The 26,876-nt window shown below is 53.1% G+C and overlaps 1 protein-coding gene across 2 annotated transcripts in view; it reads left to right on the forward strand.

The window, feature by feature from the left end:
* Positions 1-1,300: 1,300 nt before the first annotated feature.
* SPTBN2 (spectrin beta, non-erythrocytic 2) overlaps positions 1,301-26,876 on the forward strand; it is a 36,653-nt gene continuing 11,077 nt past the window's right edge. Inside the window, exons 1-19 of one of the 2 annotated variants that reach the window (XM_081062846.1) lie at positions 1,301-1,438; positions 7,689-7,867; positions 12,386-12,537; positions 12,980-13,153; positions 13,975-14,066; positions 14,223-14,303; positions 14,592-14,707; positions 16,667-16,779; positions 16,906-17,093; positions 18,308-18,425; positions 18,981-19,139; positions 19,459-19,761; positions 20,852-21,005; positions 21,246-22,116; positions 23,369-23,506; positions 23,844-24,600; positions 25,048-25,250; positions 25,621-25,711; positions 25,953-26,099. In XM_081062846.1, the coding sequence (XP_080918972.1) occupies positions 7,711-7,867; positions 12,386-12,537; positions 12,980-13,153; positions 13,975-14,066; positions 14,223-14,303; positions 14,592-14,707; positions 16,667-16,779; positions 16,906-17,093; positions 18,308-18,425; positions 18,981-19,139; positions 19,459-19,761; positions 20,852-21,005; positions 21,246-22,116; positions 23,369-23,506; positions 23,844-24,600; positions 25,048-25,250; positions 25,621-25,711; positions 25,953-26,099 (4,014 nt within the window). In that variant the 5' untranslated portion in view covers positions 1,301-1,438; positions 7,689-7,710. Of the gene's footprint in view, positions 1,439-1,934; positions 2,084-7,688; positions 7,868-12,385; positions 12,538-12,979; positions 13,154-13,974; positions 14,067-14,222; positions 14,304-14,591; positions 14,708-16,666; positions 16,780-16,905; positions 17,094-18,307; positions 18,426-18,980; positions 19,140-19,458; positions 19,762-20,851; positions 21,006-21,245; positions 22,117-23,368; positions 23,507-23,843; positions 24,601-25,047; positions 25,251-25,620; positions 25,712-25,952; positions 26,100-26,876 lie in introns of those variants that run through there. The other variant, XM_081062845.1, reaches the window with a different exon arrangement.

A 26,876-nucleotide genomic window follows, 5' to 3' on the forward strand; every position in this document is an offset into this window, starting at 1 on the left:
CAATCTAACCGGCTGTTGTTGAGATACCACACCCCCAACCCACTTCTCATAACCAGCAGAGCCGCAGAGGTTGGAGGTTCTGGCTCCTTTGGCAGATCAGTGGATTCTCATCCCATCAGCTTTAACAGCCGTGACCAAGCTTCTCTGATGACCGAGAGCACACCTCAGTGCCCCCTTCCCCCTGAACACACTCACTCTTACCTTTGGGAACAGTTACAGCTTATGCCCTCGCTTCTCTGATTCTGGTGCCTGAGTGACTGTTAAAAAAATAAGTAATAAATAGCCGACTACAGGTAATAGTGAGGTGCACCCCAGAAGGCCAGGTTCCAATTTGGCGGTAGGATCACTGTTCTAGTTTAGTGGTAGAATCAGACTAGCAGAGCTAGCAGAGAACTTCAAGGTCATCTTATAGTGCAACTCCCTGACCCTCCTCCAAACCCATTTTATAGACCAGGAAAACCAAGGCCAGGTAGGTGAGATGACACACACAACTTGTTAGGATTGGTAGCAGGACTCCTTTGAACTTTGAAAATGTTTTCAAGTGGGTTTAACACAAGTGATTTTACCTTGCCAAAATCTTATCTGGAAAGTACTTCAATTACTTACCTATTTGTTTCAGTCTGCATACCTTTTCAGAAAGGAGCAAGACCCTAAAATTGCACTACTCATAAACAAACAAACAAACAAATAAATAAATAAATAAACCTTAAACCCACTAAGTCAGGCAAAGCCCATTCTTCCCATTGCCCTTACTTGGCCATTTCAGGCATTTCCGTGGTAGAAAGCCGCCCACATGGTCAGGGCAGTGTAACCTAATGGTTAAGTTTAGACTACTCTGTACAGAGCCCAATCTATTATTATTATTATTAATAGTTCATCTCTGAGCTTAGTTTCCTAGGCTGGAAGAACAGTACCTACCTCTTTGAGCTGAAGCGGTGGTGGAGGTCACATGAGATAACGTGCTTTTAGCACCAACTGCACTTTATAACTTTGTTATTATTTGGACATAATTCTTTTCTCTCCTAAGCAGATAGCAGTTCACCTCAGTTAATGACCATAGACCCTAGACCACTCAGACACTACTAAACCAGGGAGAAACCCAGCTGTGCCAGGCCTAGAAATGTCCATCCCCACCCCCACTCCCTCTTAAGACAGTGAGTAGGCCGGAATTCTGGTTGATAAATGAGAGGAGCTGAGAAGGAGCTGAGATGAGCTGCAGTGATGACTATTCCGAGAATCTGATCTGCGAGGAGGCGAATCTCCACCATACTACCATGGAGATGCTTTGGGAAAGAGAGCCGGACTACCTGCCTGAAGGAAGACGGGAGACCGAGGGGATGGATGCAAGAAATGCTTAAAAGGAAATGAACTGGAGGTGCCCAAAGAGGAACATTTGAAAAGGAAAACAGAGGCTGAATATTGGGAAGCCTTCCGGGCGGTGAGTGCCGTTAAAGGGAGGATTGCGTATCCTGGGGATACAGATTTTGGACGAAAATCGGAGTAGGGACAAAGGTGGGGTGTGCAAACCGCAGAGATCAAGCCCGGTAAACTGGTGGGGGGGGTATCCAGACAGCCCAGGGGTTACCGGAAGGCGGGGTTATGGGGGCCACCCGCAGGGAAGGTGGGGAGGGGGTTGGGAGCTGGTCGCGGAGCCGCCGCCGCGTTTGCCCTGGGGAAGGTCAGCGACCCCGGGCCGGGGAGCTGCGCGGAGAACCGTGAGGGGCCGCGGTTGCCATGGCGCCAGTAGGGGAGGGGTGACTCGGACCCCGCCCGCATCCCCGCGGGGCCGCAGGCTCCAGATGGTCCCGGGCCTCCCGCGGGAGCCGGCGGCCTGCGGCAGGGGGAGGCTATTGTCCTCCTTCCGCGGCGCCGCAGTCCCGCCGCTCGCGCCCGCGCGCCGCCACGCGCCCCGCCGCCGCCGCCGGCCCCGCGCGCCCCCCGCACCCGTGACAGCGCCTGCCCGCCGCCCGGCCACCCGTCGCCGCCCGCAACCGCCCCTCGTGGCCGGGCTGCGGGCGCGGCGACTACTGGTGCGCCCCCGGCCGCCGCGCTCCCGCCTGCGGGGCCGGCGCTCCGCACCCAGGTAGGTGCCGGCTCCGGGCCCGCTTTGTCCCGGCCGGCGGAGCGGCGCGCTTTGTGCAGCCGCGTGTGGGCGGTGCGGTCGGGGTCGGGCTCTGCGCCGGCCGGGGGGCGGGGGAGGCAGGATGCGGCGCCTGTCCCTCGCTCCCACCCAGTCCCGGGGACACGGTGGAGAGTCAGGTACCAGCCACCCCAGTACCGGTGTGCGGGCCGTGAGGGGCGAGGCTTGGGGGACGCGGGCCTTTCCGGAGCCGAGAGAAGAGGCTGGAAGATTGGGGGCTGACGAATGCGTTAGGAAATCGGGTCAGCTGGGCTGACAGTGTGTCTGACAGCGCCGGCCGTTTGCATCGCTGAGGCTCGCGAGGCTCCCGGCGCCGGTCCAGGTGCTGCGGACGCGCTCGCCGTCTCTGCCAGGCGTCCGCGAGCGCCCGGCTCGTCTCGGGGCTTCGCTGGGGGCTCCCTCTGGAGCTGAGTGGGCTTCTCCTCGCCTCTTTGGTAGCTAGCTCCACGACCTCCTTGTGCATCCTCACAATGTGTGTACGAAGGGGACACGGTTGGCTGTGGTGGCCAGGACGCTGGCCGAGAGAGAATAAAGCCCCTTTGGTGGTGGGGAGACTGCGGTGTAAGGTGTCTCTGTGGCGGACACTTCCAGGGGCTTGGAGTCCGCCCCGCACAGAACTACCCGGCAAGGCCTCCTCGCTGGGGTCTTCCATTAGCTGGGAAGCACTTCCCCCCACTAACCCTGTGGCATTGCGTGCTTGTCTGAGCTCCAGGCTTGCCCCTGTCCTAACCTGCTGTGTGTTGTCTCCGTGGGTTTTCAGCCGCCCTCCCCGCCAGGAGCAGCCACAATTCCAGCGCTGGAGAGCTAGCCCGTTCAGGCTTGGGCAAGATAGCCACAAACCAGTTTTCCCTGAAGATGAAGGGGGCAGAGTGAGTTCCAAATATTAGGAACCATTAGCTTGAGGTACTGGGCAACCTCTTCGCATCTGCAGAAGAGCAACGGATTAGAGGGGAAAAAGCTAATCCGGTTCCTAGATTTGTCCCTTAGAGAAACTGATGTAACCCATGGGTTACAGGCTTGGGGAGAAGAGTAGCAGGGAGTGAAAATGAGTCTGAATAATTCTGCCCTCAGTGGAGGATGGGAAAGGAGATCAAACAAAAACGCAGGCCCTCTCTTTAGGCCGGTTCCTAAGTTCCTTGGAGGAGAGTTTCTGTGTTCCATCAGGAACACAGCCTGGAGAAAACAGATTGGGGTTCTGTTTCTCCTGCCCGATCTCTGATTGATGAGCGCATCTGTCTTTTGCCTTCTTAAGAGCCCTGAGCTTATTTGTGATTTCTTTTTCCTTTTCTCTTTCGGTCCACTCATACGAGTCCAGTAAGATTTTTACTTTGCCAAAGTCCCCATTTCTTCTATTATTCATCCAGCTGTCATTTGCTCATCTCTGCCTCCCCACAGCGGCTCTGGCCATGTCCTCCTGCACATCTGTGATTCCCCTGTGTTAGGATATCAACTCTTATTTGTCTCATTAGATCTAGAGCCCACTCCATCTCCATTTTCCTCTCATCGCCTGAGGCTTCTGGCGCTTTGTGGGTCTTGAGGTTTCTGAGGGGAAGTTATATTTGAGTTGAGCATGGGATAGGAACCCAGAAGCTAACCTCAGGTCACACTCACCCCTGAAACTTTGTATCTTCTCAATCCTCAGAGCTCCTCTAACCAACTCTAACTGCTCCTCATCTTTGGACAACAGTGGTCCTCAAAGTGGGGCCCCAGACCAGTGGCTTTAGTATCATCTGGGAACAAGTTAGAAATGCAGATTGTCAAGTCCCACCCCAGACCTACTGAATTGGAAACTCTGGGGGCAGGCCCAGTGATCTGTGTTTTCATAACCTCCCACCCCAGGAAACTGTGATTAGTGCAAGTTCCAGAATCCCTGGTCCTCAACTATAGAGCCTAACCCTGAGAGTCCTCCAGCTGAGGAGCAGTGGGGCTTCAGATCCCCTTTTCGTTCTTTCCTTAAGCTTTTCTCTAGCTCTAAGACATTATTCCATGGCAAATAATAATGATAATAATCCATTCATTTAATATCTCTTTATTAAACACCTATATCACTGGGCTTGAAAAACACAGCCCTTGTCCTCAGTGGGTTAAAAGTGGAGCCGGCAGCGAGGCACATAAACAACTAACTGTGATACAATGGGATACGTGCAATAATAGCTGCCTGCTGAAGAGCTGTGGGAGCACAGAGGAGGGAACGATCCACTTGCTCTGAGGGAGGTAAAGAATTAATCAGGAGCAGGATGTGGTGAGATGAGGAATTAGGGAACAAGTCGGGCTCTAGCCCCAGGGATAGGATTTTTAGCTTTGCACAGGCTGACAGGAAAGGGAAAGGGGGTCGGGGGGCAGCTGCCCTTGAGGAATGGGCATGTGGCTAAGCCACAGATGAGTCCGAATCCAGTAGCATTTGGGTTTAGAATCCAGCAAGACCACTGTTTGCAGCTGGTGAGTGTTGGCTCTACTGGAGCATGAACAATGTAAACTTCTTGGGTCTGGCCTCGAGGTCAGTGGCTAAGAATAAAGTGCTGGTGAAACTGTAATCTGGATTAGCTGCTGTGCTGCCCTGTCACTAGAGTTCAGGACTCCGTGGAGAAGAAGAAGGTTCATGGTTCTCCACTGTGGAGAGAGACAGGGAGTCATGGGCTGGAGGGCAGGCAGACTAAGGAAATGTTAGTATGGAGACCCAGGTCATAGGCCAGGAGCGATACACTCAGTGAAAAGAAACCAGAGCAGGATCTATGTAGAAGACACTCAAATAGAAAACTGTAGGAATCTGGAGATGGCAGCAGGGAACACAGACAGAGAACACAGCATATTCTCCCAAAGGCCATGGGCTGCAGAGCCTAAGTGGTTGAAAACTAAAACGCAGAACGACCAGAGAGCACCGTTCACATGCGAGTCTATGGAAATAAAGTCCTTGGAGCTCCAATCTGGTGGCCGGATGGAGATCTGTAATCTAGGGACACCAGTGCCATCTCAGTTCCTTTTCTGTATGACAGCATCTCTGGGAACTCAGGACACAAAGCATGTATGTCAAAATTTGATTTGGCCAAAGGAGCAGTTAAGTGGCTGAATTTTTGTTTGGAAGAAGGAGAGTTTCCAACTCCATACTTTCTCCCCAAAATGATAGGATTCCACGGAGAGTCTCTAACAGTTGGACCTCACTGGAAGGTCTGGATACCATGCCTGGGCCCCCAAAGCGTCCCTTGGGAGAACCAAGTTGGATCACAAAAATAAAGGAAGCCAAAGCAGTCCAGCTTATGGGGGTGGGGGGCAGGGACACACAGTAGTTTCGAGACAGGGTCAGACAGTCTGCTTCCTTAAGTTCCCGCTCTTTTTGGGGTACCAAGATGTAAAAGCAGGATATGAAAACCTCACAGGCCTTCAAGGGCCAGGCAGGTAACAAAAATACATGACACGTCTGGGAAGGAGACAGAAGGAAATGGTGGGGCCTGTAGAGAAGTGGAAAGCACAGGCCCACTTTGAGGCATCCAAAATCAATTATTTTTAAACAGCATACTGGCCACACTACTGGGAGCTGGCTTTAGTAGGTTTGTGACTCCTGATAAAAGGACAAGGGGTCATGGAAACAGAAGTTCAGGGCAGCATGTGTGTAGGATTTAACTGTGGGGAGGCCTATGTAGGAAGAGTGCGAATGCTAGAATTGTTCATCCCAGAACTAAGTGTGAGCATGGCTGCTGGTGAAGGGCCGAGGAGCATGGAATTGAAATGGTCCTAGGAATTGGGCTGCTTCCCTGTCCAGCGGCTGAAGGTATTAGGTGACTGTAGCTCAGGTCACACTTTGCCCACAGAATCGTTTGCTCAGGGTGACTCAACTCTGACCTAGAGTTTATTTTTATGTAAATATTTACAGAGCAAATTCAAAGAATCTGTTGGGGACTAAGGGAAATGATGGATTTTAAACAGAAAGTAGTCTTGGGCCTAGTGGAAATTAGACCCTCTTTCCTATTACAGGAGTGAAAGCCCAAATCTGGGAACCTGAGACCTTAGCTCTCTTGCATGTCATTCACGTTACCTCCAGGGAAGTCCTTACGTGTTTCTCTTTGGGAGAAGGGAGGGGCAGGCAATCCTGGCCTTCACGTGGGTCAGATTCAGCTTCATGGAACCAGTTAATGACAGAAGCCAAGTTCTGTCTTTGCATGCCCATGGGAATGCACTTCCCTAAGCACCCACATCTCACCACCCATTCTTTCTTCCTTCCCCAAAACTACACACGAGCTTCTCTGTACCTCCTTCCCAGAACCAGAGATGCCAAGATCATAGCGCTGACCCTAGGAAGTGGAGCTAAGGATTAAAATATATCTTTGTGTTTGAGAGGTACTAGGAAAATGAGAAATGCAGAATTTGGGGTGCAGATAAAGTTACAGATCCAGCTCCCTCCATTCCCTTGGATGGCTGCTGAATGAATGCTAAATTACACAAGAACTTTGGACAGTAGAGGTTTTTTGTTTTGTTTTTTGTTTTTTAAATCCTTAGCAGCTAATCTAAAGCTCATTTGTTAGTTTTGAGGACAGAGTTTGTTTGCGTAACTAGAGTCGTAAGTAACGCTGGCAAGCGTACCGGGTCCTGATTTCCACAACCTGGTCCCTAGAAGGGAGCCATGGGTGCTGATCTCTCCCAGGGAGCTTGGAGGGACTCCAGGAAGTTCGAGGAGGGGGTAAATGTTGTGATTAAGAGCTTGTCCCCCAAAGTCAGAAAGAAGCTCACTTCAAAACCCTGCTCTGTTCCTTCCAGCCATGTGACCTTGAACTGTGACTAAACTTACACGGTGCCCCTTCCTCATCTATGAAATGGGGATGATAGAAGACCTTCGCCCCATAGGTTATGATGAGATAATGCATGTAAATGGTGAGGACACATGTCACAGCTGATCTTTATTGAACACCTAGTAAGTAGTCCCTATCACAAACAAAAGGAAGCAAAGGGGAGAGAATCTCACTGTGTCCTCCTCTGAGCGCCTGGGCACCGTATCCGTACTTAACCTAATAGCACATCCGTCTTCCTGGTGTAGCAGAGATGTGTGTTAGCTCTGCAGGATCTCGGCCTTTTCATCTCAAGTCTCCAGGGTATAGCAGGCCATCGTGTATAGAGGAGGGGCTCAGAACAGTTGTGGAACCTGGGAATAAAATGACTCTGGTTTGTACTCATTACTAACCAAGGGGCCCCATGCTTCCTGCATTCCCTGGTTTACACGCTGCTGTCCTGAACTGCACTGGAGGCCATCGCCACTTTTAGCCCCGGCTCCCTTCACTATCCCTCTCTGGCTTTGGCTCTGGGGCCCTTCCTCCCCACTGCGTCGCCCTGAGGGACTTCAGTGTTCTTGCCTCAGTCCATGTGTGTCCTGTACATGTGCTTTCCCACCATGGCTTCCCCTCTCCCGCTGGGGGCTGATGTCCATTGACAGAAAAACCAACCACAATCTTTGGCCTTCAGGATTGCAGAGCAGATCCAGGGCAGGAGGACAGAAGGATGTGGCGAGCGGCGGGCTGGGTGGCCCCGAGACGCTCCTTACCTGCTACGTTCCCCCTTACAGGAGGAGGAGGCCACCCACCACCATGAGCAGCACGCTGTCACCCACAGACTTCGACAATTTGGAGATCCAGGGCCAGTACAGTGACATCAACAACCGCTGGGACCTGCCCGACTCGGACTGGGACAATGACAGCAGCTCAGCCCGTCTCTTTGAAAGGTCACGCATTAAGGCCCTGGCAGGTGAGATCAGGGGAGGGCCAGGGGAGATTGTGAGGATGCCGGGGACGGACGCTAGTTGTGAGGAGTCCTTTAACTTCATTGGAAGACCAACTTTCTTTCTAAGCTGCTGCACTCACGTGGGAAATCACCCTACCCAGCCCCTCATCCCCAACTCCAGCCTCAAGAACAAACTTCATGCAATCCAGAACGTCCCCCAGCTTCCTTCCGCCCAGCACAGAGAAGCCATGCTGGTCTCGGGACTCAGCTGTGTTCCCCTCTGCACTCAGCTGACTTCCTGGCGTCTGTCCCTGAGTCGTGTTCTTAATTCTTTTGCACTCTTACTTTTGCCGTTCTGTTTCCACCCACCTTTCCTTTGCCGTTCATCCCCTGTGTCTTCCTTGATTTCTGCTGTCATTTCTCACACTTGTTCTCCCTCCCAGCCCATTAGCCTCTCCTTTCCCTCCCCACCTGTTCCTTCCACCTGCCGCCTGTTCCTCCCATTATTTCTTCTATCTGTTCCCGGAAGCAGGTACCCTCCACCCTCCACTGGTTTCTGCAGCCACCCATTCTCCGGGGTTTGCTCTCTGCCCGGCCCCTGCCCTCCCCTATGGCCTGGGCTCTCCCCTTCAGCTCCTCTGAGCACAAACAAACCCGTTGGACGGGCCTCCCTGCGTTCCGGGAGGAGTTGTCATGGCAACAAGAGTGCAGCTGCCACCTGACACCACCAGGGCTGGTGTGGGGCTGAGTCACTCACACACCCCAAGGCCACCCACTCCATTTGACTACCCTCCTCCATCCCACCCTCGTCTTTTCCACTGACCTGCCGGCCTCCCAGCCCAGTCATCGGGAGAGATCCCACGTATTCCCTCCTGAGAGGTGGCGCTCCCAGTGTGGGTGGGGTGGCCTCCTGGAAGAAGAGAAGGGGATGGTTCCCAAACCTGGTCACACTTTTGACAGGATCACCCAGGGCCAATTTTATAAACATGGGCTCTGAAGTCCCTTCCCGGACACACTGAATTAGAATCTTTGGACATATGGTCCAGAAATCAGTCGGATTTTTTAAGTTCTCCAGGTAATTCTTTTCAGCCAGCCCACCACATGAGGACCCCCAGGTGGTGGCCATACCGTCTTCTCCTGGGCTTCTCTGTCCTTCTGGTTGGGATTAGGCTGGCTTATGAAATACTCATCATAGATGAGAAAAGACAGAAGGCGTGGGTTATGGAGAATGTCATCTCTTTGGGGGGAAGTTTCCCTGGTGCCCTGAATTTGGATGCACGTAGCCTCTAGAACTGTCATGATGTCTGTGTGCACACGACACGTGATACCCAGGACTGCTGCAGTGTCTGTGTGCCCTGCGCTCTCAATAGGTGTTTATCTTCAAGAATGGGGCTCTCTGAAGAGGCATCTCTGTGCTGGCTTTGCCTCGTGCTGGGCCTCACACCAGTAGGTGTGAGTGAATGAAAACGGGAGATGGGCAACAGGAGGCTGTAAAGGACAAGAGCTGGAGCCCAGAGAGAAGCAGGAAGGGAATTGGATAGATGTGCCCAGCAGTGGGTGTGCTGGGGGCCTGGGATGGCCTGGCTGGGGAGGGCCTAGTGGGCCCAGTGGCAGGGAAGGGGCGTGGAGTGGAGGTGCTGACAAACAGTGGGAGGGATAACAAACACCCATTTCACAGATAAGGGGACCTAAGCAATTTCTCTTTCTCTGCTCTCCTAACTGGGGATCAAAACCCATGTCCAAAAGAGGGGTCTCCCGGAGTCACCCAGAGAGGGGCCATCCTTGTCACACCTGGAAATCTTTGGGAAGCAGGACTTTGCTTTGGGGAAACCTCTCTTGGCTTTACTGTACTCTTAGGCAACTTGGGGCCTGATGGGCAGGTCTCAGAGGCGCTTGCAGTTGCCTCCTCTGCCCCCGCAGGGCCTGGCCCTGCCCCAGCCGGCCAGGCTCCGCCTCCCACCCCTCCCCCGGCACTGTCCAACCTGTTTGTCTGGAGCTGCCTCTGTCTCCTCTCCACAGCCAGGTGTGCCCTGCTACTTGTCCCGGAGCTCAGGAGCTCAGACGTCCCGTAACTCCTTTTTTCCCACTCCTCGAAACTTCTACCATCTTTGAACCAGCCCCCCACCCGGGACCCCAGCCTCTCGGGATCCCCGGCTCTAGGGGAAGCAGAACCTACCACCTGCCCCGGTGTGGGCAGAGCATGGACTCTGGGCCCCAGGCTGTGTAGAAGGCAGCAGGTACCATGAATGGGAATGGAGTGAGCAGGGTGCATGGGCACAGCCTGAACGGGGCTGGTGAGTTTTACTATGAGGCTGTGGAAGGGGCTCAGAACCCCACGGGCCTCCTGCTCTCACCTGCTGCCTTCATCAACCCCGCTCAGTACGCCAGCGTGCTGGATGGACGCTTCAAACAGCTTCAAGGTGAGCTCCGCGGGCAGAGGGGAGTAGAGAGAGGGGGTCTGGGAGTGTGGGAGAGGAGCCAGAGCCAAGATCACAGAGTGGAACATTTGCATTGGGAGACAGTGTGCCAAGGGAATAATTATAAGTAGCCAGAAAACTCATGGATGCTGACAGCATCAGGAAAGGCTTGGACCCACTGGAAGGAACCGTGTGAGAGTGTGAGTGGGTGTGACCGCAAGGCCCTGCTGGGTGCGGTAGAGCGAGTGTGTTGCAGAGAATGCAATGAGCACGGAGACAGCAGGCAGCGGGCGAGGCTGAGAAAGCAGCGTCTGTGTCGGCAAACCGGGAGGCCTGCCGCGCACTCTCACTGAGACAGTTCACTGTCAGTGGCTTTGGAGATGAAGGCCTGCTAGGATAGTTGGGGAAGGACAGAAGGGGAGTGAGCCAGGAGGCTGAGGGGCCCAGGGCTTGTTTGTGTCACCCTGGGATTCTGAGTGGGTGTCTAAATGTGTGTGAGGAGGCGGTATGTGTGGGAACCGGGGAGTGTGTCAAAGGCAGTTGGTACAGACAGGCTCAGGTATGTCTGAGCAGGCATGTGTTCACCTGGCACCAATCTGTCAGTGTATTTCTGGGAGTCACTGTGTGCTGAGGCGGGGAGTCCAAGGATGTGTGGAGGCCTTGTGAAGTTATACTTTGTCTCAGGGCTTGGTTTTGCGCACTTTTCTTCTAGCTGCCACTGTTGCCGTGTCTTCCCCTTTTATTCTACCTGTGTGCCAAAATGACCTCACCCCCTTGTGCCTGGCATCAATCAGGACAGTCCCCTTGGATCCAGGAAATCCCTGAAAGGAGGCCCAAAGGCTCCCTTGGTTTCGCAGGTGCTGCAGAGCAACAGGCCGTCCTGTCCAGTTGCTAGGACCCTGAGTTGGCCCGGGTTCAGAGGTTGGAGGTAAAGACAGGACTAGACCTGGGTGTGTCACTATGTTTCATGGGTGAGGTGCGTAGGAATGTGAGATTAAGGGATGAGTCTTTTCGGCTTCTGAGATGCTGGTGCTATGAGGGAAACAAAAGTGACTCTCCGGGCCCTGACTACTTGCTCTGGGCTCCTCTGGGGAGAACTGGCAGAAATCTTAGTGACCAGGGCAGCGTCCAATGGCCTAAGCCTCTTCCCTCACTTTGTCATTCATAACATTTTTAATTTTTCTTTTTCTGTGGAACCTAAGAACATCCCTTCAACAGCGAATTCCCCTGTGGACCAGGCAACAGGACATTCCCTCATGTTTTTTGAGATGATTGGCACCTAACTCTGTCTGGCTCCCCTCACCCCCTGCCTCCACCCCCACCACACACCCCATGTTTCTTGGGCTCACTCTTTTCCCTGTTCCCAACTTCAACTTGTTTTAATTCTCAGCGTTGGAATGTAGTTGTCCTGGGATGCACTCTGAAGCCCACGGAATGACTCCGCCCGAGAAAAGCCCACCTTTTCTTTAAATTATCCCAGGAGAATAAGCTGACTCAGGTGGCCTGCAGCCTCTATAATGTCACATCCCTCCATTGGCCACTTGGAAGAGCTGCTGCGTAATTTAAGTCCACACCCTCCCCTTTGGAGAACAGCCATACCGCTTGCTGGGCCTGAGTGACTCTCGCTCTTTCCTTGGGGTTAGATCATACATGAAGAACAGAAAGCCACCAAGGAGCCATTTCATGCCAGGCATCGTACCCACATGTCTCATTTAATCAATACAATGACGCACTGAAGTAGAAAGTAATAGGCCCATTTTATAGATGAGGAAAGTGAGGCTCTGATGGATGAAGTCACAGCATTTCACCACTATTGTGACAGCACCCTCATCCCGAACCCCAGCCCTTCCTTGCATATTCCACCGCTTCTAATGTCTTCCATTCTTTCTTCTCAAAGCCTGTTTCTCACTCTCATTTTTGTTCTGTACCTTGTTTGTGAGCTTATTCTAATTTCTTTATTTCCCTGCTTTCTAAGTTAAGGATTTTCCTTTTGGCCATCTTCCTTCCCCCTGCTCCTCCCCAGACCTCATTTCTGACTCTCAGGTACCCCCCAACCCCACCAACTGGTGTTCAGATGCAAACACTGTACTTGAAGGACAGAAATAACTCCATGTTGCCACCACAGATGAGCGAGAAGCCGTGCAGAAGAAAACCTTCACCAAGTGGGTGAACTCACACCTGGCCCGGGTGACATGTCGGGTGGGAGACCTGTACAGCGACCTCCGGGATGGACGTAACCTGCTGAGGCTCCTCGAGGTGCTCTCAGGAGAGACACTGGTGAGCTGTGGTCACGAGGAAGGGGGGAGCCTGAGGAACAGTGGTCAAGAGGACATGGCACGGGACAGAAGAGTGATACCACAGAGCGGAAAGCAGCGGCTGCCCCCTGCTCAGAGGACGATGTCATTCTGAGAGGCTTTGCTGTGGGGATTAAACGGGAACATTGCTTCATGGAGACAGGAACAGTAGTCCCATTGAAAACATTTCTTTTCCCACCCACTCTTTGAGCAATTAATTCCCTTGGGAATCTTAATCTGGCCCCAGCCTCCTCTGCAACCTCAGCCTTGGCTCTGTGAACTTGGGCCCAACCCTGGGGCCATCCCCTTGTTCCTGAGGGAGGGGTTGGGGAAGGTGTGCGAAGCAGGGCCCTGGGGATGTAAAGGGGAAGGAGGAAGGAGGAGGCCCAGGGTCTCATGCCTTTGTGTCCCCTGTCCCCTGACAGCCAAAGCCCACAAAGGGCCGCATGCGTATACACTGCCTGGAGAATGTGGACAAGGCCCTGCAGTTCCTAAAGGAGCAGAAAGTGCACTTGGAGAATATGGGCTCCCATGACATTGTGGACGGGAACCACCGCCTGACCCTCGGGCTGGTCTGGACCATCATCCTTCGATTCCAGGTACCGACCGCGGCCCAGAGTCACTCAGCATGTGCTACGCACCTGGGCGCAGTGTTGCCAGTGGTCACTGCCAGTCCACGGCGCCATCCCACACAGATGGATGGTCGAGAAGCCCGTATGGTAATCTGCGGCCATTGTACCACATCGGGGTCTCTCCTCATTAAATAGGGTCGAGACCAGTGTAGGTGTTGTCAAACTTCTGTGGCAAGTTCCCTGTGACCTGGTCTGTGTCCTGGTCACGTGCAGCAGGACCACATGTCGGGCCACAAGGGACAGATCTTACAAACTGGTCCTTCACCACTGAGAGTTTTAGAACTACATTTGGGGTCTGGTCACTGGCCCATTTCTCTGCCTCAAACTCTGCTGACCTCCCTCAAAAGAACAGCCACCCTATTCCTTCTTATGCTCTGAGCATAGCCAGTCCAGTGTCCTAATGCCATCACAACTCTCCCCATGTCCCCGGATGTAACCTCCTCTGCTCCTTCCAGCCCTAAGCGGAACTCTGTCAGCTTCACTTGAAACCCAGCTCCCAGAAAGTGTTCACTTGTCCACCTGCCATTCCCCGCCCAGAAGAACCTACATCCTTCGCTTTGAGGCACTTCCACTCTTCTGACTTCCTTCCTACCCCACTCTGCTGCCTCATTTCCCTTTGACCCGATGTTGTGTGGTTACTAGCCCAGGAGGAAAGGTCCCTGGGCTCTGCCCCTGCACTGCAGTTATAGGAGTCTAAAGAGCTCTTTCCTGACTCAGTGTATCTCTGAGCATCTCCGGGAACTCCAGGAGCCCCTGTCCAGGGAGTGAAGGCCTTCCTTCCCTCACAGATCCAAGACATCAGTGTGGAAACAGAAGACAACAAGGAGAAGAAGTCAGCCAAGGACGCCTTGCTGCTGTGGTGCCAGATGAAGACGGCAGGGTGAGGCTGCCCGGGAGCGTGGCCTGGGACGGGTGGATGCACTGAGGCTGCGCAGTAAAGGAAGGATGGGCTCCAGGAACCACAAGCTGGGGATCCGTCCTCGAGTCACAGACCAAGGCCTGGACCTACTCACTGTTTTTCCCGGTCTGTTTATAGGTACCCCAATGTCAATGTGCACAACTTCACCACCAGCTGGAGAGATGGGTTGGCCTTCAACGCCATTGTGCATAAGCATCGGTGAGGAGCCGGGGTTAGCAAGCCTGGCAGAGTTGTTAGGGGCTTAATGACCCAGGGGCGCAGAGACAAAGCAGTGAGACGAGGGAGCAGAGAAGAGCCAGGATGTGGGGGGCTCCTGCCACACTGCAAAGAGGGCTAGTGAGGGGGTAGGAGCAGTGGGTGTGGGTTTGGGGTGCCTGGTTTTGGACAAAATGGAGTTGGTGACTTAGGGATAAACAGAGGGGTGGCTTTGCTTTTCCTCTAGGATCTTATGTGATTTTGATACCTTCCATATGCCCTCCCACATAGGCCAGACCTGCTGGATTTTGAGTCCCTGAAGAAGTGCAATGCACATTACAACCTGCAGAATGCTTTCAATCTGGCTGAGAAGGAGCTAGGACTTACGAAGCTGCTGGATCCTGAAGGTGGGCAGAGCTATGTGAAAAAGAGGCTGTGGGGTAGAGACAGATGGGGTTTCTTTTGGGAGTGATGAAAATGTTCCGGAATTAGATAGTCGTGATGGCTGTACAACCTTGTGAATATACTAAAAAAATCACTGAATCGTATACTTTAAAAGGGTGGATATGATGGTATAAAAATTATATCTCAATTAAAAATAAAAAGCTGTAGGAAGAAAGGCAGCCCTGGGGCAGCAAGAGGCAACTCTGGGATAAGGTTCCACCCCATCCTCACCATGGAGTAGCTCTGAGACTTGGCGCCAGTCGCTTGGCCTTTCTGTGGCTTATCATCTTTCCTCATCTCTAAAATGCGAAGATTGGTCTACGTGGTCTCTTAGGGCTCTTCTTATTCCAAAATTTAAGTGTCCTAAATTAAGCCATGTGACCTTGAGTTCTCACCAAGCACTTGGCTTATGGTCAGCTGAGCCTACTGATCGGCTCCTGTGGTTCCGATCTTAATGCCGATGAGACTGGTAACAGCCATTGGGCTCTCATTTTGTACCTGGCACTTTGTTTGACCTGCTTTAATTAATTTAATTCTCACAACACCCCCTTTGAAATCAGTGTCATTATTACCCTCAGTATAGGAAGAGAAGATGGGGGCCTATAAGGGGAAAATGTCTTTCCCAAAGTCGTGCAGCTGGTGGGGCTGAGGTTGAAATTCAGGCAGCCCAGCTCCAGAGCCTGTCTCATCTCTGGGAGAGTAGAGAGCAGTCTTGGTGCAGCCTGAAAAGGGAAGGAGGGAAGGGCCAAGTGAGTTCCCAGCCAGAAACACTCCCTCTGAAGTTCACTGGGAAGATTTGGGTCTTAGTTATTTTCTCCCTGTTTTCCATCCCATCTGTAGCCCCATCTCCTATGCTCTCTTCGTCTAGAACAGGGGTGTCCAAACTGCGGCCCGCGGGCCAGCTGCAGCCCGCAATCCATTTTTTATTGGTGCGCAGCAAATTCCAAAAGTATATTTAGTTTACTTAAATAAACCAGGTGAGGCAATACGTACTTCACCTCGAGTGAATGGCCGGCTGTTGGTATTTTACCGCATATGGCCCTTGGTGAAAAACGTTGAAAAAAGTTTGGACACCCCTGGTCTAGAATGATAAACATCAGCTAACGAGTGACGGAAATAGGCCAAAGATGAGGTTCCTTGGAGAGCATCTGAGAAGCATAGCTAGGATAAAGAACATTTAAGTACATCTAAGTATCCTATAACTTTCTGAGATGATTTCAGGGGCTCCTTGCCGCCTGTGGGTTTTCAGAGGTGCTCAGGGTGGCTTCCAATCCCGTAGCCTTCCCTTTAGGTAGGATGCAGTCTGGCCTAATTAAGAGAACCCAAGGATGTCAAGTCATTATCCACCTTGGTCCTTGTGGTGGGAGCTGATTTGGCTTGAAGGATACTCACCTCCTGGGGCCCCCAGCTGAACTTTGGGATTGAGGTCAGAAATAGCTGTGACTGCCCAGAAATGGCCCTGAGGACTGGCCTCTGTCCCTGCTGCCTGGGCCCCCTGAGCCTATCCCTCTGAACATACGGGTTTTGGAGGCTTAGTTCAGACCTTCTGTCTTGCTGCCCCTGAATCTTCTGACTTCTTGCGCATCTTTACTGCCCATAAGTCCATGATCCACCCCCAAATAGGAATGTTGTTTCTTTTCTTGCCTTGCTTCCCCCAAACAGCTAATTTTGGTCTCTACTGGGAATGCTGGTGAAAGCCTCCTTGGACTTTATACTCTGTTTCTAGGAGAGGGAAAAAGAGCTTTTCATAGCCTTTTAGTCCATATGGTGTCTTGTCATTTTGCTCTGAAAGGAACTGGAACGATGTCAGCCTCGGAGGGCTGGGAGGACCCTGGGATTGGGGTCAGTGATTCAAGTTGCAGGTATCCGTCTGGGAGGCAGGTTTCTGATCTCTGCCTGACCTGCATGCTCCTTTTTCTCAGATGTGAATGTGGACCAACCAGATGAGAAATCAATCATTACCTATGTGGCTACTTACTACCACTACTTCTCCAAGATGAAGGCCCTGGCTGTGGAAGGCAAAAGAATTGGGAAGGTACTCTCCACTGTAGGCAGCAGGCGTAAAGGCCAGAGGAGGCCTAGCCTAGGGGCAGGGCCAGGGTAGCGCTGCAGGACTGAGTCAGGGAGCCCATGGGCCAGACCCCACCTCTGTGTCTTGCAGGTGTTGGAGTATGCCATGGAGGCGGAACGCCTGGTGGAGAAGTACGAGTCACTGGCCTCTGAGTTGCTGCAGTGGATCGAGCAAACGATCGTGACCCTCAATGACCGGCAGCTGGCCAACTCCCTGAGTGGGGTCCAAAACCAGCTGCAGTCCTTCAATTCCTACCGCACGGTGGAGAAGCCACCCAAGTAGGTAACCCCTGGGCTGCACTCAACTGCAACCGGCCTGCCTAAGTGAGGGCGTCCCTTCAGGAGCGCGTTCTGACAGAACGTAAATGCAGTGGAAGCTCATTTCCCTCAGCTCTAAGTGCCAGAAGCAGTTCCCAAATACATTTTTTAAATGATTATCCATTTTTTAAAAAGTCATGCTGTGGAAATGATTGCTATGGTATGTAAAGTCGGTACAATCCCCTCAGATAAGATTATCTATCGATCAGGGTCCCAGCAACCTAGCCCCAGCTCAGGGACAGGGTAGGGAGATTGGACTTACAGGCAACACAGGAGTGAGCCGGAAACTTGTACCTTGCAGAGATTCTTATCAGATATTTTAGCCATGAACTATTTGCAAGTGTGGAATTGCTGTTAGGCAGTTCCGTACAGTGCATGCTAAAATGTCTGTTTTTCTGTAATTGAGCTCTTTGGGGGTTAATGTGTTTCAGCTCCAAAAGGAATATTCATCCAGAAAACATCTGTTTCTGTACATTCCAGGGGATGATTTGACCCAGAAAATCCTTTTCTGGGGATTGAACAAAGATATAGCTTTAAGGATGTTCACCGTGACCTTTGTAAAAGACAGATAAATCACGGGACAGCCACTGACAATAATGTTGAAGAAATGCATGTATTGACATGAGAAGATGTTCACGACAAATAAGTGAAGAAGCAGTTTACAAAACAGTTATTTTGGACAGCGGAGAGAGAAGCGCTCAGCATCCGGGTTCAAAGTGCCCGAGTTCTAATCCTGGCTCTGTCACTTAGCGGTGATGAGTCGTTACCCTCTATGTGCCTCAGTTTTCTCATCTGGAAAAGGGGGTAATAAGAGAATGTAGCTAACAGTGAGAACTAAATGAGTGAGTGCACGTCAAGCCCTGAGACCAGGGCCTGGATCCCAGTGAGTGAGTCCTTGACAAACAATAGCCATGGATGTGATCTGATCCCATCCATGTAAAACAAACATGAAGTATGTTTATGCCAAAGGGCAGCAGTGGTTGTCTCTGTGTGCTTTTCTCTTGTTTTAAAGTTACATTCTTTGGATTTGCCAGCATTTTCTGGCTTTCACGCAAAGAGCGTGGATTGCTTCTATGCACAGCAAAAACAACACAGGACACTTCATTTTGCAACGTACAGTCCCTGTGCCCCTACTGGCCTTTTGACTCTGACCCCAACCTGGCCTCCTGTCTCAGGTTCACAGAGAAAGGGAACTTGGAAGTACTGCTGTTCACCATCCAGAGCAAGCTGCGGGCCAACAACCAGAAGGTCTACACACCCCGAGAGGGCCGGCTCATCTCCGACATCAACAAGGTCTACAGCCTCCCTTCCTGTCCCACAGGCGTCCCACCCTGGGCCCCTGCCCCTCCTTCCACAACCCGACCACCCCTCCCTGGTGCAGATGTGGCTCACACCCTCTCGTGCGTCCTGCACATCCCCCTTCCTCGTCCATCTGTCACTCCCAGTGGGTTCACATAATAAAATGATACCCCAGTTCCTTATCTTGTTCAGCCTGTCCCCGATTCACTTTCGCTACTTGAACTTTTTTCACAGACAACATGATAAGAGTCATGAAAGCAATAGGGCTCACCCACAGTCCCCCGCCACAAACAAATCCAGTGGTTTCTGTTGTTCCCTGTTCTTCTCCGGTCCTTGACCATAAGCAGGCATAGTTTGCATGTGGCTCTATAGCATTCATGCCCCCGTTTCTCATACTTCCACGCGCAGGCGTCTAACTGACCGCATTCCACAGATTCACTAGACCGAGCTTCCCTGGGACGCATCATGTGCCCCCAGCCCCAGTGACCCCTCCCCACGCTCACCTCCTGAGCCTGGCCCTTTGGCCCTAATCCTGTCCCCTCCTCGCAGGCCTGGGAGCGGCTGGAGAAGGCTGAGCATGAGCGTGAGCTGGCCCTGCGCACCGAGCTGATCCGCCAGGAGAAGCTGGAGCAGCTGGCCGCCCGCTTCGATCGCAAGGCCGCCATGCGAGAGACCTGGCTTAGTGAGAACCAGCGCCTCGTGTCCCAGGTAGAACATGGAGGGACTCTTGGCCTGTCCAGGCTGGTGAGGGAAAATGGGAGAGAGTGTGGTGGAGAAGGACCCTGCCATGTGGGGAGCTAATGAAACAAGAAATCCATCACGCAGATAAGAAGACCAAGGAACCAAGGGCCAAAAGCTTGAACAGGAGAAAGGGTTAATGAGACAGGACAGATTGAGATAGAGAGGAAACTTAGGGCCACCTGATGGGGTTGGCATCTTGCAGCAGAAGTGCTCTGGAGGTCAGAGATGGCCAGCAGAGATGGTGTCCCTGAGCTCCCGAACCTCCCCTCCCTGCCCCGTGCCCCAGGACAACTTTGGGCTGGAGCTGGCAGCCGTGGAGGCAGCGGTGCGGAAGCACGAAGCCATCGAGACAGACATTGTGGCCTACAGCGGCCGCGTGCAGGCTGTGGACGCCGTGGCCGCAGAGCTGGCCGCCGAGCGCTACCACGACATCAAGCGCATTGCAGCACGGCAACACAACGTGGCCCGGCTCTGGGACTTCCTGCGGCAGATGGTGGCCGCCCGGCGAGAGCGGCTCCTCGTCAACTTGGAGCTGCAGAAGGTGCTTCAGGACCTGCTGTACCTCATGGATTGGATGGGAGAGATGAAGGTACCAGCGGGACACATGTGGTGTTCTTCAGTCAGTCAGGACTGGGGGTGTATGGGCTGGGGGTACACACACACCCCTTGCTCAGCCGATCTTTGTTCAGTATGTTCTAGTGCAGGCCCTGTCCCCAGTTCAGACGAACAGAGCAGACAGACCCATTTCCTCCTGGGGCTCACATTCTAGTGGGAGGAGGCTGATGATGAAACCATGACCTATCAACAAACAAAATAGCCGGTGGACATAAAACCTATGAGGAAACCGGAGCGGGGCCATGTGACGGAGTTGTCTGCAAGGCCTTGAGGAGAAAATGCCGTCCAAGCTGAGCGCAGGATAACGCAAGGAGCCAGCACAGGGAGATCTGAGGAGAACACATTCCAGGCAGAAGGAACAGCTAGACAAAGGCCCCGGGCCTGCATAGTGTGGCATGTTCGGCATGAGAGGGCAGGCCAGGCCAGGGGGACAGTAAGCACGGGGAGGGGGCAGGGAATGAGACAAGGGAGGCAGCAGCCAGCTCACTTAGGGCCTCACAGGCCTGGTCAGGGAGTTTGGATTTTATTCAAAGTAACAACAGCCTCAAAAGTGATTACAAGACCTTGAAAAGAGGAAACGTGATTCTGCCTTACGTTTTTAGAAAGGTCACTTTGACTGCTATGTAAAGAAGGGCTGTGGGCAGACAGAGTGGGAGCCGAGAGACCTGGTAGAAGTATAAGGATGGGCCTGGAGAGATGCTGAAGATTGCTGGGGTGCTGGGGACCGAGCCATGACAATAGGAGGATGGTGATAATTCTGGGACCAAGAAGATGAGTCAGAGCAGAGATTCTAGGAGCAGGATTTAGTAAGATGGTTTCCACAGGAGGGGAAGGAAGTACAAAGAGGTCGGGGTGCCAGAATAGAACTGGGGTGTCACTATGTGTGTGGAGGAGGGCTGACAGACAGGAGCAGGTGTGTTTACCTCGGTGTGACACCTGGAGCCGCCCAGAGAGGTCAAGAGGTGCAGGTAATCCGGGTGGATGGAGCGAGTTTAGCAGATGTGTAGCTGACGGGGCTGGAAGAGGCCCTCAGATGGCATCGGCGTGCCGCGTGTGCCTGGCAGGGCCGCCTGCAGTCTCAGGACCTGGGCAAGCATCTGGCTGGAGTGGAGGACCTGCTGCAGCTACACGAGCTGGTAGAAGCAGACATCGCTGTGCAGGCTGAGAGGGTGCGGGCCGTCAGTGCCTCTGCTCTACGCTTCTGCGACCCAGGAAAAGGTGACATCTGGGGGGAGGAACTGGAAAGGGGAGGGGCTGGGAGAGAGAATAGTAAGAGCTGGAACAGCAAGACTGGGAAAACCTGGGGACAGGAAGGATGATGGGTAGATGGTGGGTGACAAAACTAGGGAGGGAGGCCTAAGAGAGTGGGGGGAAGGGGAGATTCATAACCACGGATGGATATGGGGGCAGCAGGAGGGCAGGGTTACAGCCCTGGACTCTCCACCATGACTTTTTCAGAGTACAAACCATGCGACCCACAGCTGGTGTCCGAGCGGGTGGCCACCCTGGAGCAGAGCTACGAAGCACTGTGCGAGTTGGCTGCGGCCAGGCGGGCCCGTCTGGAGGAGTCCCGGCGCCTCTGGCGGTTCCTCTGGGAGGTGGGCGAGGCCGAGGCCTGGGTGCGGGAGCAGCAGCACCTGTTGGCCTCAGCCGAAACTGGCCGGGACCTGACTGGTGTCCTTCGCCTGCTCAACAAGCACACAGCCCTGCGAGGTGAGATGAGTGGCCGGCTGGGGCCCTTGAAGCTCACCCTGGAACAGGGCCAGCAGTTAGTCGCTGAGGGCCACCCTGGAGCAGGCCAGGCCTCCGCCCGCGCTGCCGAGCTCCAGGCCCAGTGGGAGCGGCTGGAGGCTCTGGCGGAGGAGCGTGCCCAGCGGCTCGCCCAGGCCGCCAGCCTCTACCAGTTCCAGGCAGATGCAAACGACATGGAGGCCTGGCTGGTGGACGCGCTGCGCCTGGTGTCCAGTCCCGAGCTGGGGCACGATGAGTTCTCCACGCAGGCCCTGGCCAGGCAGCATCGGGCCCTGGAGGAGGAGATCCGGGGGCACCGGCCAACACTGGATGCCCTGAGGGATCAGGCCTTGGCCCTGCCTCCTGCGCTAAGCCGCACTCCTGAGGTGCAGGGGAGGGTGCCCAGCCTGGAGCGCCACTACGAGGAGCTGCAGGCCCGGGCAGGCCAGCGAGCTCGGGCCCTGGAGGCGGCCCTGACTCTCTACACCATGCTCAGCGAGGCCGGAGCCTGTGGGCTGTGGGTGGAGGAGAAGGAGCAGTGGCTGAACGGGCTCACCCTGCCTGAGCGCTTGGAGGACCTGGAAGTCGTGCAGCAAAGGTAGGCCCCCTACAGGCTCCCTCTGCAATGGCCTTAGGAGTTGGGGGCCAGCGTGTGGGATGGCACGTCCTGCCCTAAACTGCCTGCTCTTGCTATATCCCTTTGAGTCTGTTTTTCGTTTTAACGAAAAATGCTAAACATACTCAAAAGTAGAAACTATTATGCAACAAACTCCTAGATCCCATCACCTGGGTTCAGTGATTGTCAATATCTTGCTCTGTTTGATTGATTTTCCTTTTCAAAAGAAATCCCCAAGATCATTTCATCTCTATATTCTCCAGGATGCGTCCTTTAAGAAATATAAGGAAGTATTCTTAAATATAGTAAATTATTGTTTAACTGTGTGTGGACTTAAAATAGCTAAGGCTTTGAAGTTATAAATCTTTTAGACACTGACTGACCTCTCATGAAATAGCTTTATTTACAGAATAAGTCTTAAAGGACATTTTTCTTGTAGAACCACAATACCTTTATCACATAGAACAAAATTAGTAATTCCTTACTATTATCTACTATTCCATCTATAGTCACATTTCCTGGTGGTTTTAAAAATGTAACAAAAGATTTCGTGGTTTTTTTGGTTGTTTGTTTTCAAGCTATCCCATGACAAGGGTTGGCAAACTACAATCCTTTGACGTCATCAAGCTTGCAGCCTGTTTTTGTAAATAAAGCTTTATTGAAACAGAGCCACACTCATTCATTTACATATCATCCTGTCGCTGCTTTTGCATTATGATAGAGACCTTATGACCCACAATGCCTAAGATATTTAGTACCTGGCCCTTTACGGAAAACGTTTGCAGACTGCTGTATGAGAATGTAAAATGTCCCTGGGAGAAGTTATGCTTCATATCTTTATCACTTAAATATTTCTGGTTATCAATTCATTTTAACACATATTAGTAGGACGGGACCCAGCGAGGCAGCTAAGTGGTAAGTCCTGAGAGGAATAAAAGAGGTTCTGATAAAGGGTGGGGCCCTGTGCCTGAATTAGTTGACTTGTGCAGCTGTTCCTGACCTTTAATTTTCACACCTTTTTGGAGCAACTCTGAGATGATAGTTTTCCTACTTGTTTGGGTGGAGTTGGGAGCCCCCCTTGGACCGACAGGTACTGTGAGCCTTGTAGGTAAGAGGTGCAGAGGCTCCTATAAATAAGCCTCACATAGATGGATGGTTCTCGTGGTTGTCTGGGGAGATGGGCAGGAACCTTGCAGCCTCCCGCCATTCATGTCCAGCTCTTCCACCCGCTCAGGTTCGAGACCCTGGAGCCCGAAATGAATGCCCTTGCAGCACGAATTACTGCCGTGAATGACATCGCAGAGCAGTTGCTGAAGGTCAACCCTCCGAGCAAGGACAGCATTGTCAACACCCAGAAGCAGCTCAACCTTAGGTGGGTTGGGAAGGGCAGGACTAGAGAAAGGAAGCGGCAGATGGGGATGGCAACTGGAAGAGAGTTCTGTGGGGCATAGAATGGAGGCGGAAAATGAGGGGGAAGCGTGGTCTGGAATATGTTGGGGGGTAGGGGATAAAGAAAGAAATGAAAGGCGGGTAAAGGTCATCTGAAGAGTCTGGGGCCTGGACAGGGAGCAATCAAGAAGGAGACGAGAAGATGAAGCAGGTGGTAGAATATACCAAGAGAGAGAGGCAAGGAAGAAGCTTCCGGATATGCCTGGACAAGGCGGGGAAGCTGAGCAACTCCAGAAACCAGACCCTCCTCCTCCTGTCAGGTGGCAGCAGTTTCGGTCCCTGGCAGACGGCAAGAAGGCAGCTCTGACATCAGCCCTGAGTATCCAGAACTACCATTTAGAGTGCACAGAGACCCTGGCCTGGATGAGAGAAAAGACCAAGGTCATTGAGTCCACCCAGGGCCTAGGCAATGACCTGGCTGGGGTGCTGGCCCTGCAGCGTAAGCTGGCCGGCACCGAGCGGGACCTGGAGGCCATCGCCGCCCGGGTGGGTGAACTGACTCGCGAGGCAAATGCCCTGGCTGCTGGCCACCCCGCCCAAGCCCCTGCCATCAAGGCCCGGCTTGGAGAGGTGCAAGCCGGCTGGGAGGACCTCAGGGCCACCATGCGACGTCGAGAGGAGTCGCTGGGTGAGGCGCGGCGGCTGCAGGACTTCCTGCGCAGCTTGGATGACTTCCAGGCTTGGCTAGGTCGCACGCAGACCGCTGTGGCCTCTGAAGAAGGGCCAGCGACCCTGCCTGAGGCAGAGGCCCTCCTGGCCCAACACGCAGCCCTGCGGGGAGAGGTGGAGCGGGCCCAGAGCGAGTACAGCCGGCTGCGGGCCTTGGGTGAGGAGGTGACGCGGGACCAGGCCGATCCCCAGTGCCTCTTCCTACGACAGCGACTGGAGGCCTTGGGAACCGGCTGGGAGGAGCTGGGCCGCATGTGGGAAAGCCGGCAAGGCCGTCTGGCCCAGGCCCATGGTTTCCAGGGCTTCCTGCGGGATGCTCGCCAGGCTGAGGGCGTGCTCAGCAGCCAGGTAAGAGCCCAGGGCACAAAGTCCCAACTACAACCATGGGGACTGTGAAGGAGAGTGGTGGGTGGGGAGGAGAACGCAGCAGGTGGGGTAGTTGAAGCAACAGGAAGGGCAGGAAGAACGTGTTAGAAAAATATGGACGTGAAAAAAAAAGGATGTAAATATACCATAATATAAACTGGCTTGTCATATAAGTATTAAAGAAATTGAATCAATAGCTAGACATAAGATGGAACGGGATTTGGACTGTTCCAGCCCAGCTCCCTTCGCCTTATAACCTTGAGACTCGGCATAATCAGGCACCATCCACCCCTGTCTTCAGAGCTGGATGGTCTACGCTGCCTGTCTCTGGTTGGCCTCCACGTCTCAAATGTGCCCTTTGGATAGGTCCCTTCTGAGAGGCTGAATTGTGCTGTGAGAAGTGAGCTTGCCACCTCCCTTCCCACACAGGAATATGTTTTGTCACACACGGAGATGCCGGGGACACTCCAGGCTGCTGATGCCACCATAAAAAAACTGGAAGACTTCATGAGCACCATGGAGGCCAATGGGGAGCGGATCCGCGGGCTCCTGGAGGCCGGGCGCCAGCTGGTGTCTGAGGGCAACATCCATGCGGAGAAGACCCACGAGAAGGCGGACTCCATTGAGAGGAGGTACGCTGGGGACAGCGGGCAAATGAGGGGCCCGAGAGGGAAGTAAGTGCAAACAGGATGGCCTCAAAGATGGAGAACGCGGCCGTCAGACTGACAGATGGGGCTGGGGAGCTGACCGAAAGTAGAGGAGGAGGAACCCAGTGGTCAGAGGGGGCCCAAGCTCTGGGCTGGGAAGTTCCGCCGCCCCCACACGAGGGCGAAATGAACTCTACCAGGATTGCTGGACCCTGACGTAGGATTCCTGGGTTGTCTTGTAGTGTTCCCGGAAGGCACCGTCCCATAGGGGAGGACTGAAGGCTTCTAGGTTAGTTAGAAGGTCATAACCTTTTCAGAGCAAGTTCAAGAGTTACACAACGGGCTGTCATTACAGACACGGGAAGAATCAAAAAGCGGTGCAGCAGCTTTTGGGCCGTCTTCGGGAAAACCGAGAGCAGCAGCATTTCTTACAAGATTGTCATGAGGTGAGGCTCTCAGTTTCCCCACATCCCCTCCGACATTCCCTAGTCATCCCTTGCCCACAGGGACCTGGCCCTTTGAGCCTAAAATCATCCACTGTGGTGTCTGCTGAGCATACAAACCCCTGCATGGCTTCTCCCCACACCCACCACTATTCCTGGCTCCCCGGCCCCCACTCTATGCCTCATGCTTCCCTTCCTCTGAAATATACCGCCTTCCTCCATCCCTGCTCTGTGTTTGGTCCAGCTGAAACTCTGGATTGATGAGAAGATGCTGACAGCCCAGGACGTGTCCTATGACGAGGCCCGTAACCTGCACACCAAGTGGCAGAAGCACCAGGCGTTCATGGCTGAGCTGGCTGCCAACAAGGACTGGCTGGACAAAGTGGACAAGGTGAGCGGTGTGACAGGAGCAGCAGGAAGAGCTCCCGTGGGGCCTCTTCAGGGCAGGGTCCTTGCCACCATGCAGGGGAGAATCCTAGCTTCAGGACATGGCTATTTCAGGGTTAGAGGTCGTGGGCCCTCCCGTGCCAAACTTCCAAGGTGGAAACTTATGGTCTGAGGGACAAATGTCTCAGGTCTATGGGACAGTGACTCCAGAACTTTGAGAAAGTACGGATTGATAGGGAGCCAAACTGCAGTTTTGGGTCAACACAATAACTATTCCTGGGCCCAAAGGAAGATGACACTCTTCAGCAGGGGTCAGCACCCTTCCATAAAGAGCCAGAGGTAAATATGGCTCTTCCATAAAGAGCCAGAGGTAAAAGAGCTAAAGGTAAATATTTTAGGCTTTGCAGGCCATACAGTTTCTGCTGTGACTGCTGAACTCTGCCACTATAGTGCAAAAGCAACCATAGGGAGTATGGAAATCAGTGAGTGTAGCTGTGTTCCAATAAAACTTTATCTATAAAAATAGGCAGTGGGCCACATTTGGCCCACGGGCCACAGTTTACCAACCCTTGCTTTTGTGTCTTGTTGTTCCTGATATTTGGTGCCCCACCCAGCTCTTTTTCAAATGCTGAGCAGAGGTAAACCTTCATTTCTACTCAGCAAGTATTCCTGGACAAATTATATGTGCTGAGCACTCTGCTAGATGCTGCAAAATACATAAAAAAAAGACACCTCTCTTCCCTCAAGGGCATAATGGTTGGGAAGAAGAGGAGAGTAGTAT

Source organism: Rhinolophus hipposideros, assembly GCF_964194185.1.
Source record: "Rhinolophus hipposideros genome assembly, chromosome: 10".
NCBI lineage: Eukaryota > Metazoa > Chordata > Mammalia > Chiroptera > Rhinolophidae > Rhinolophus > Rhinolophus hipposideros.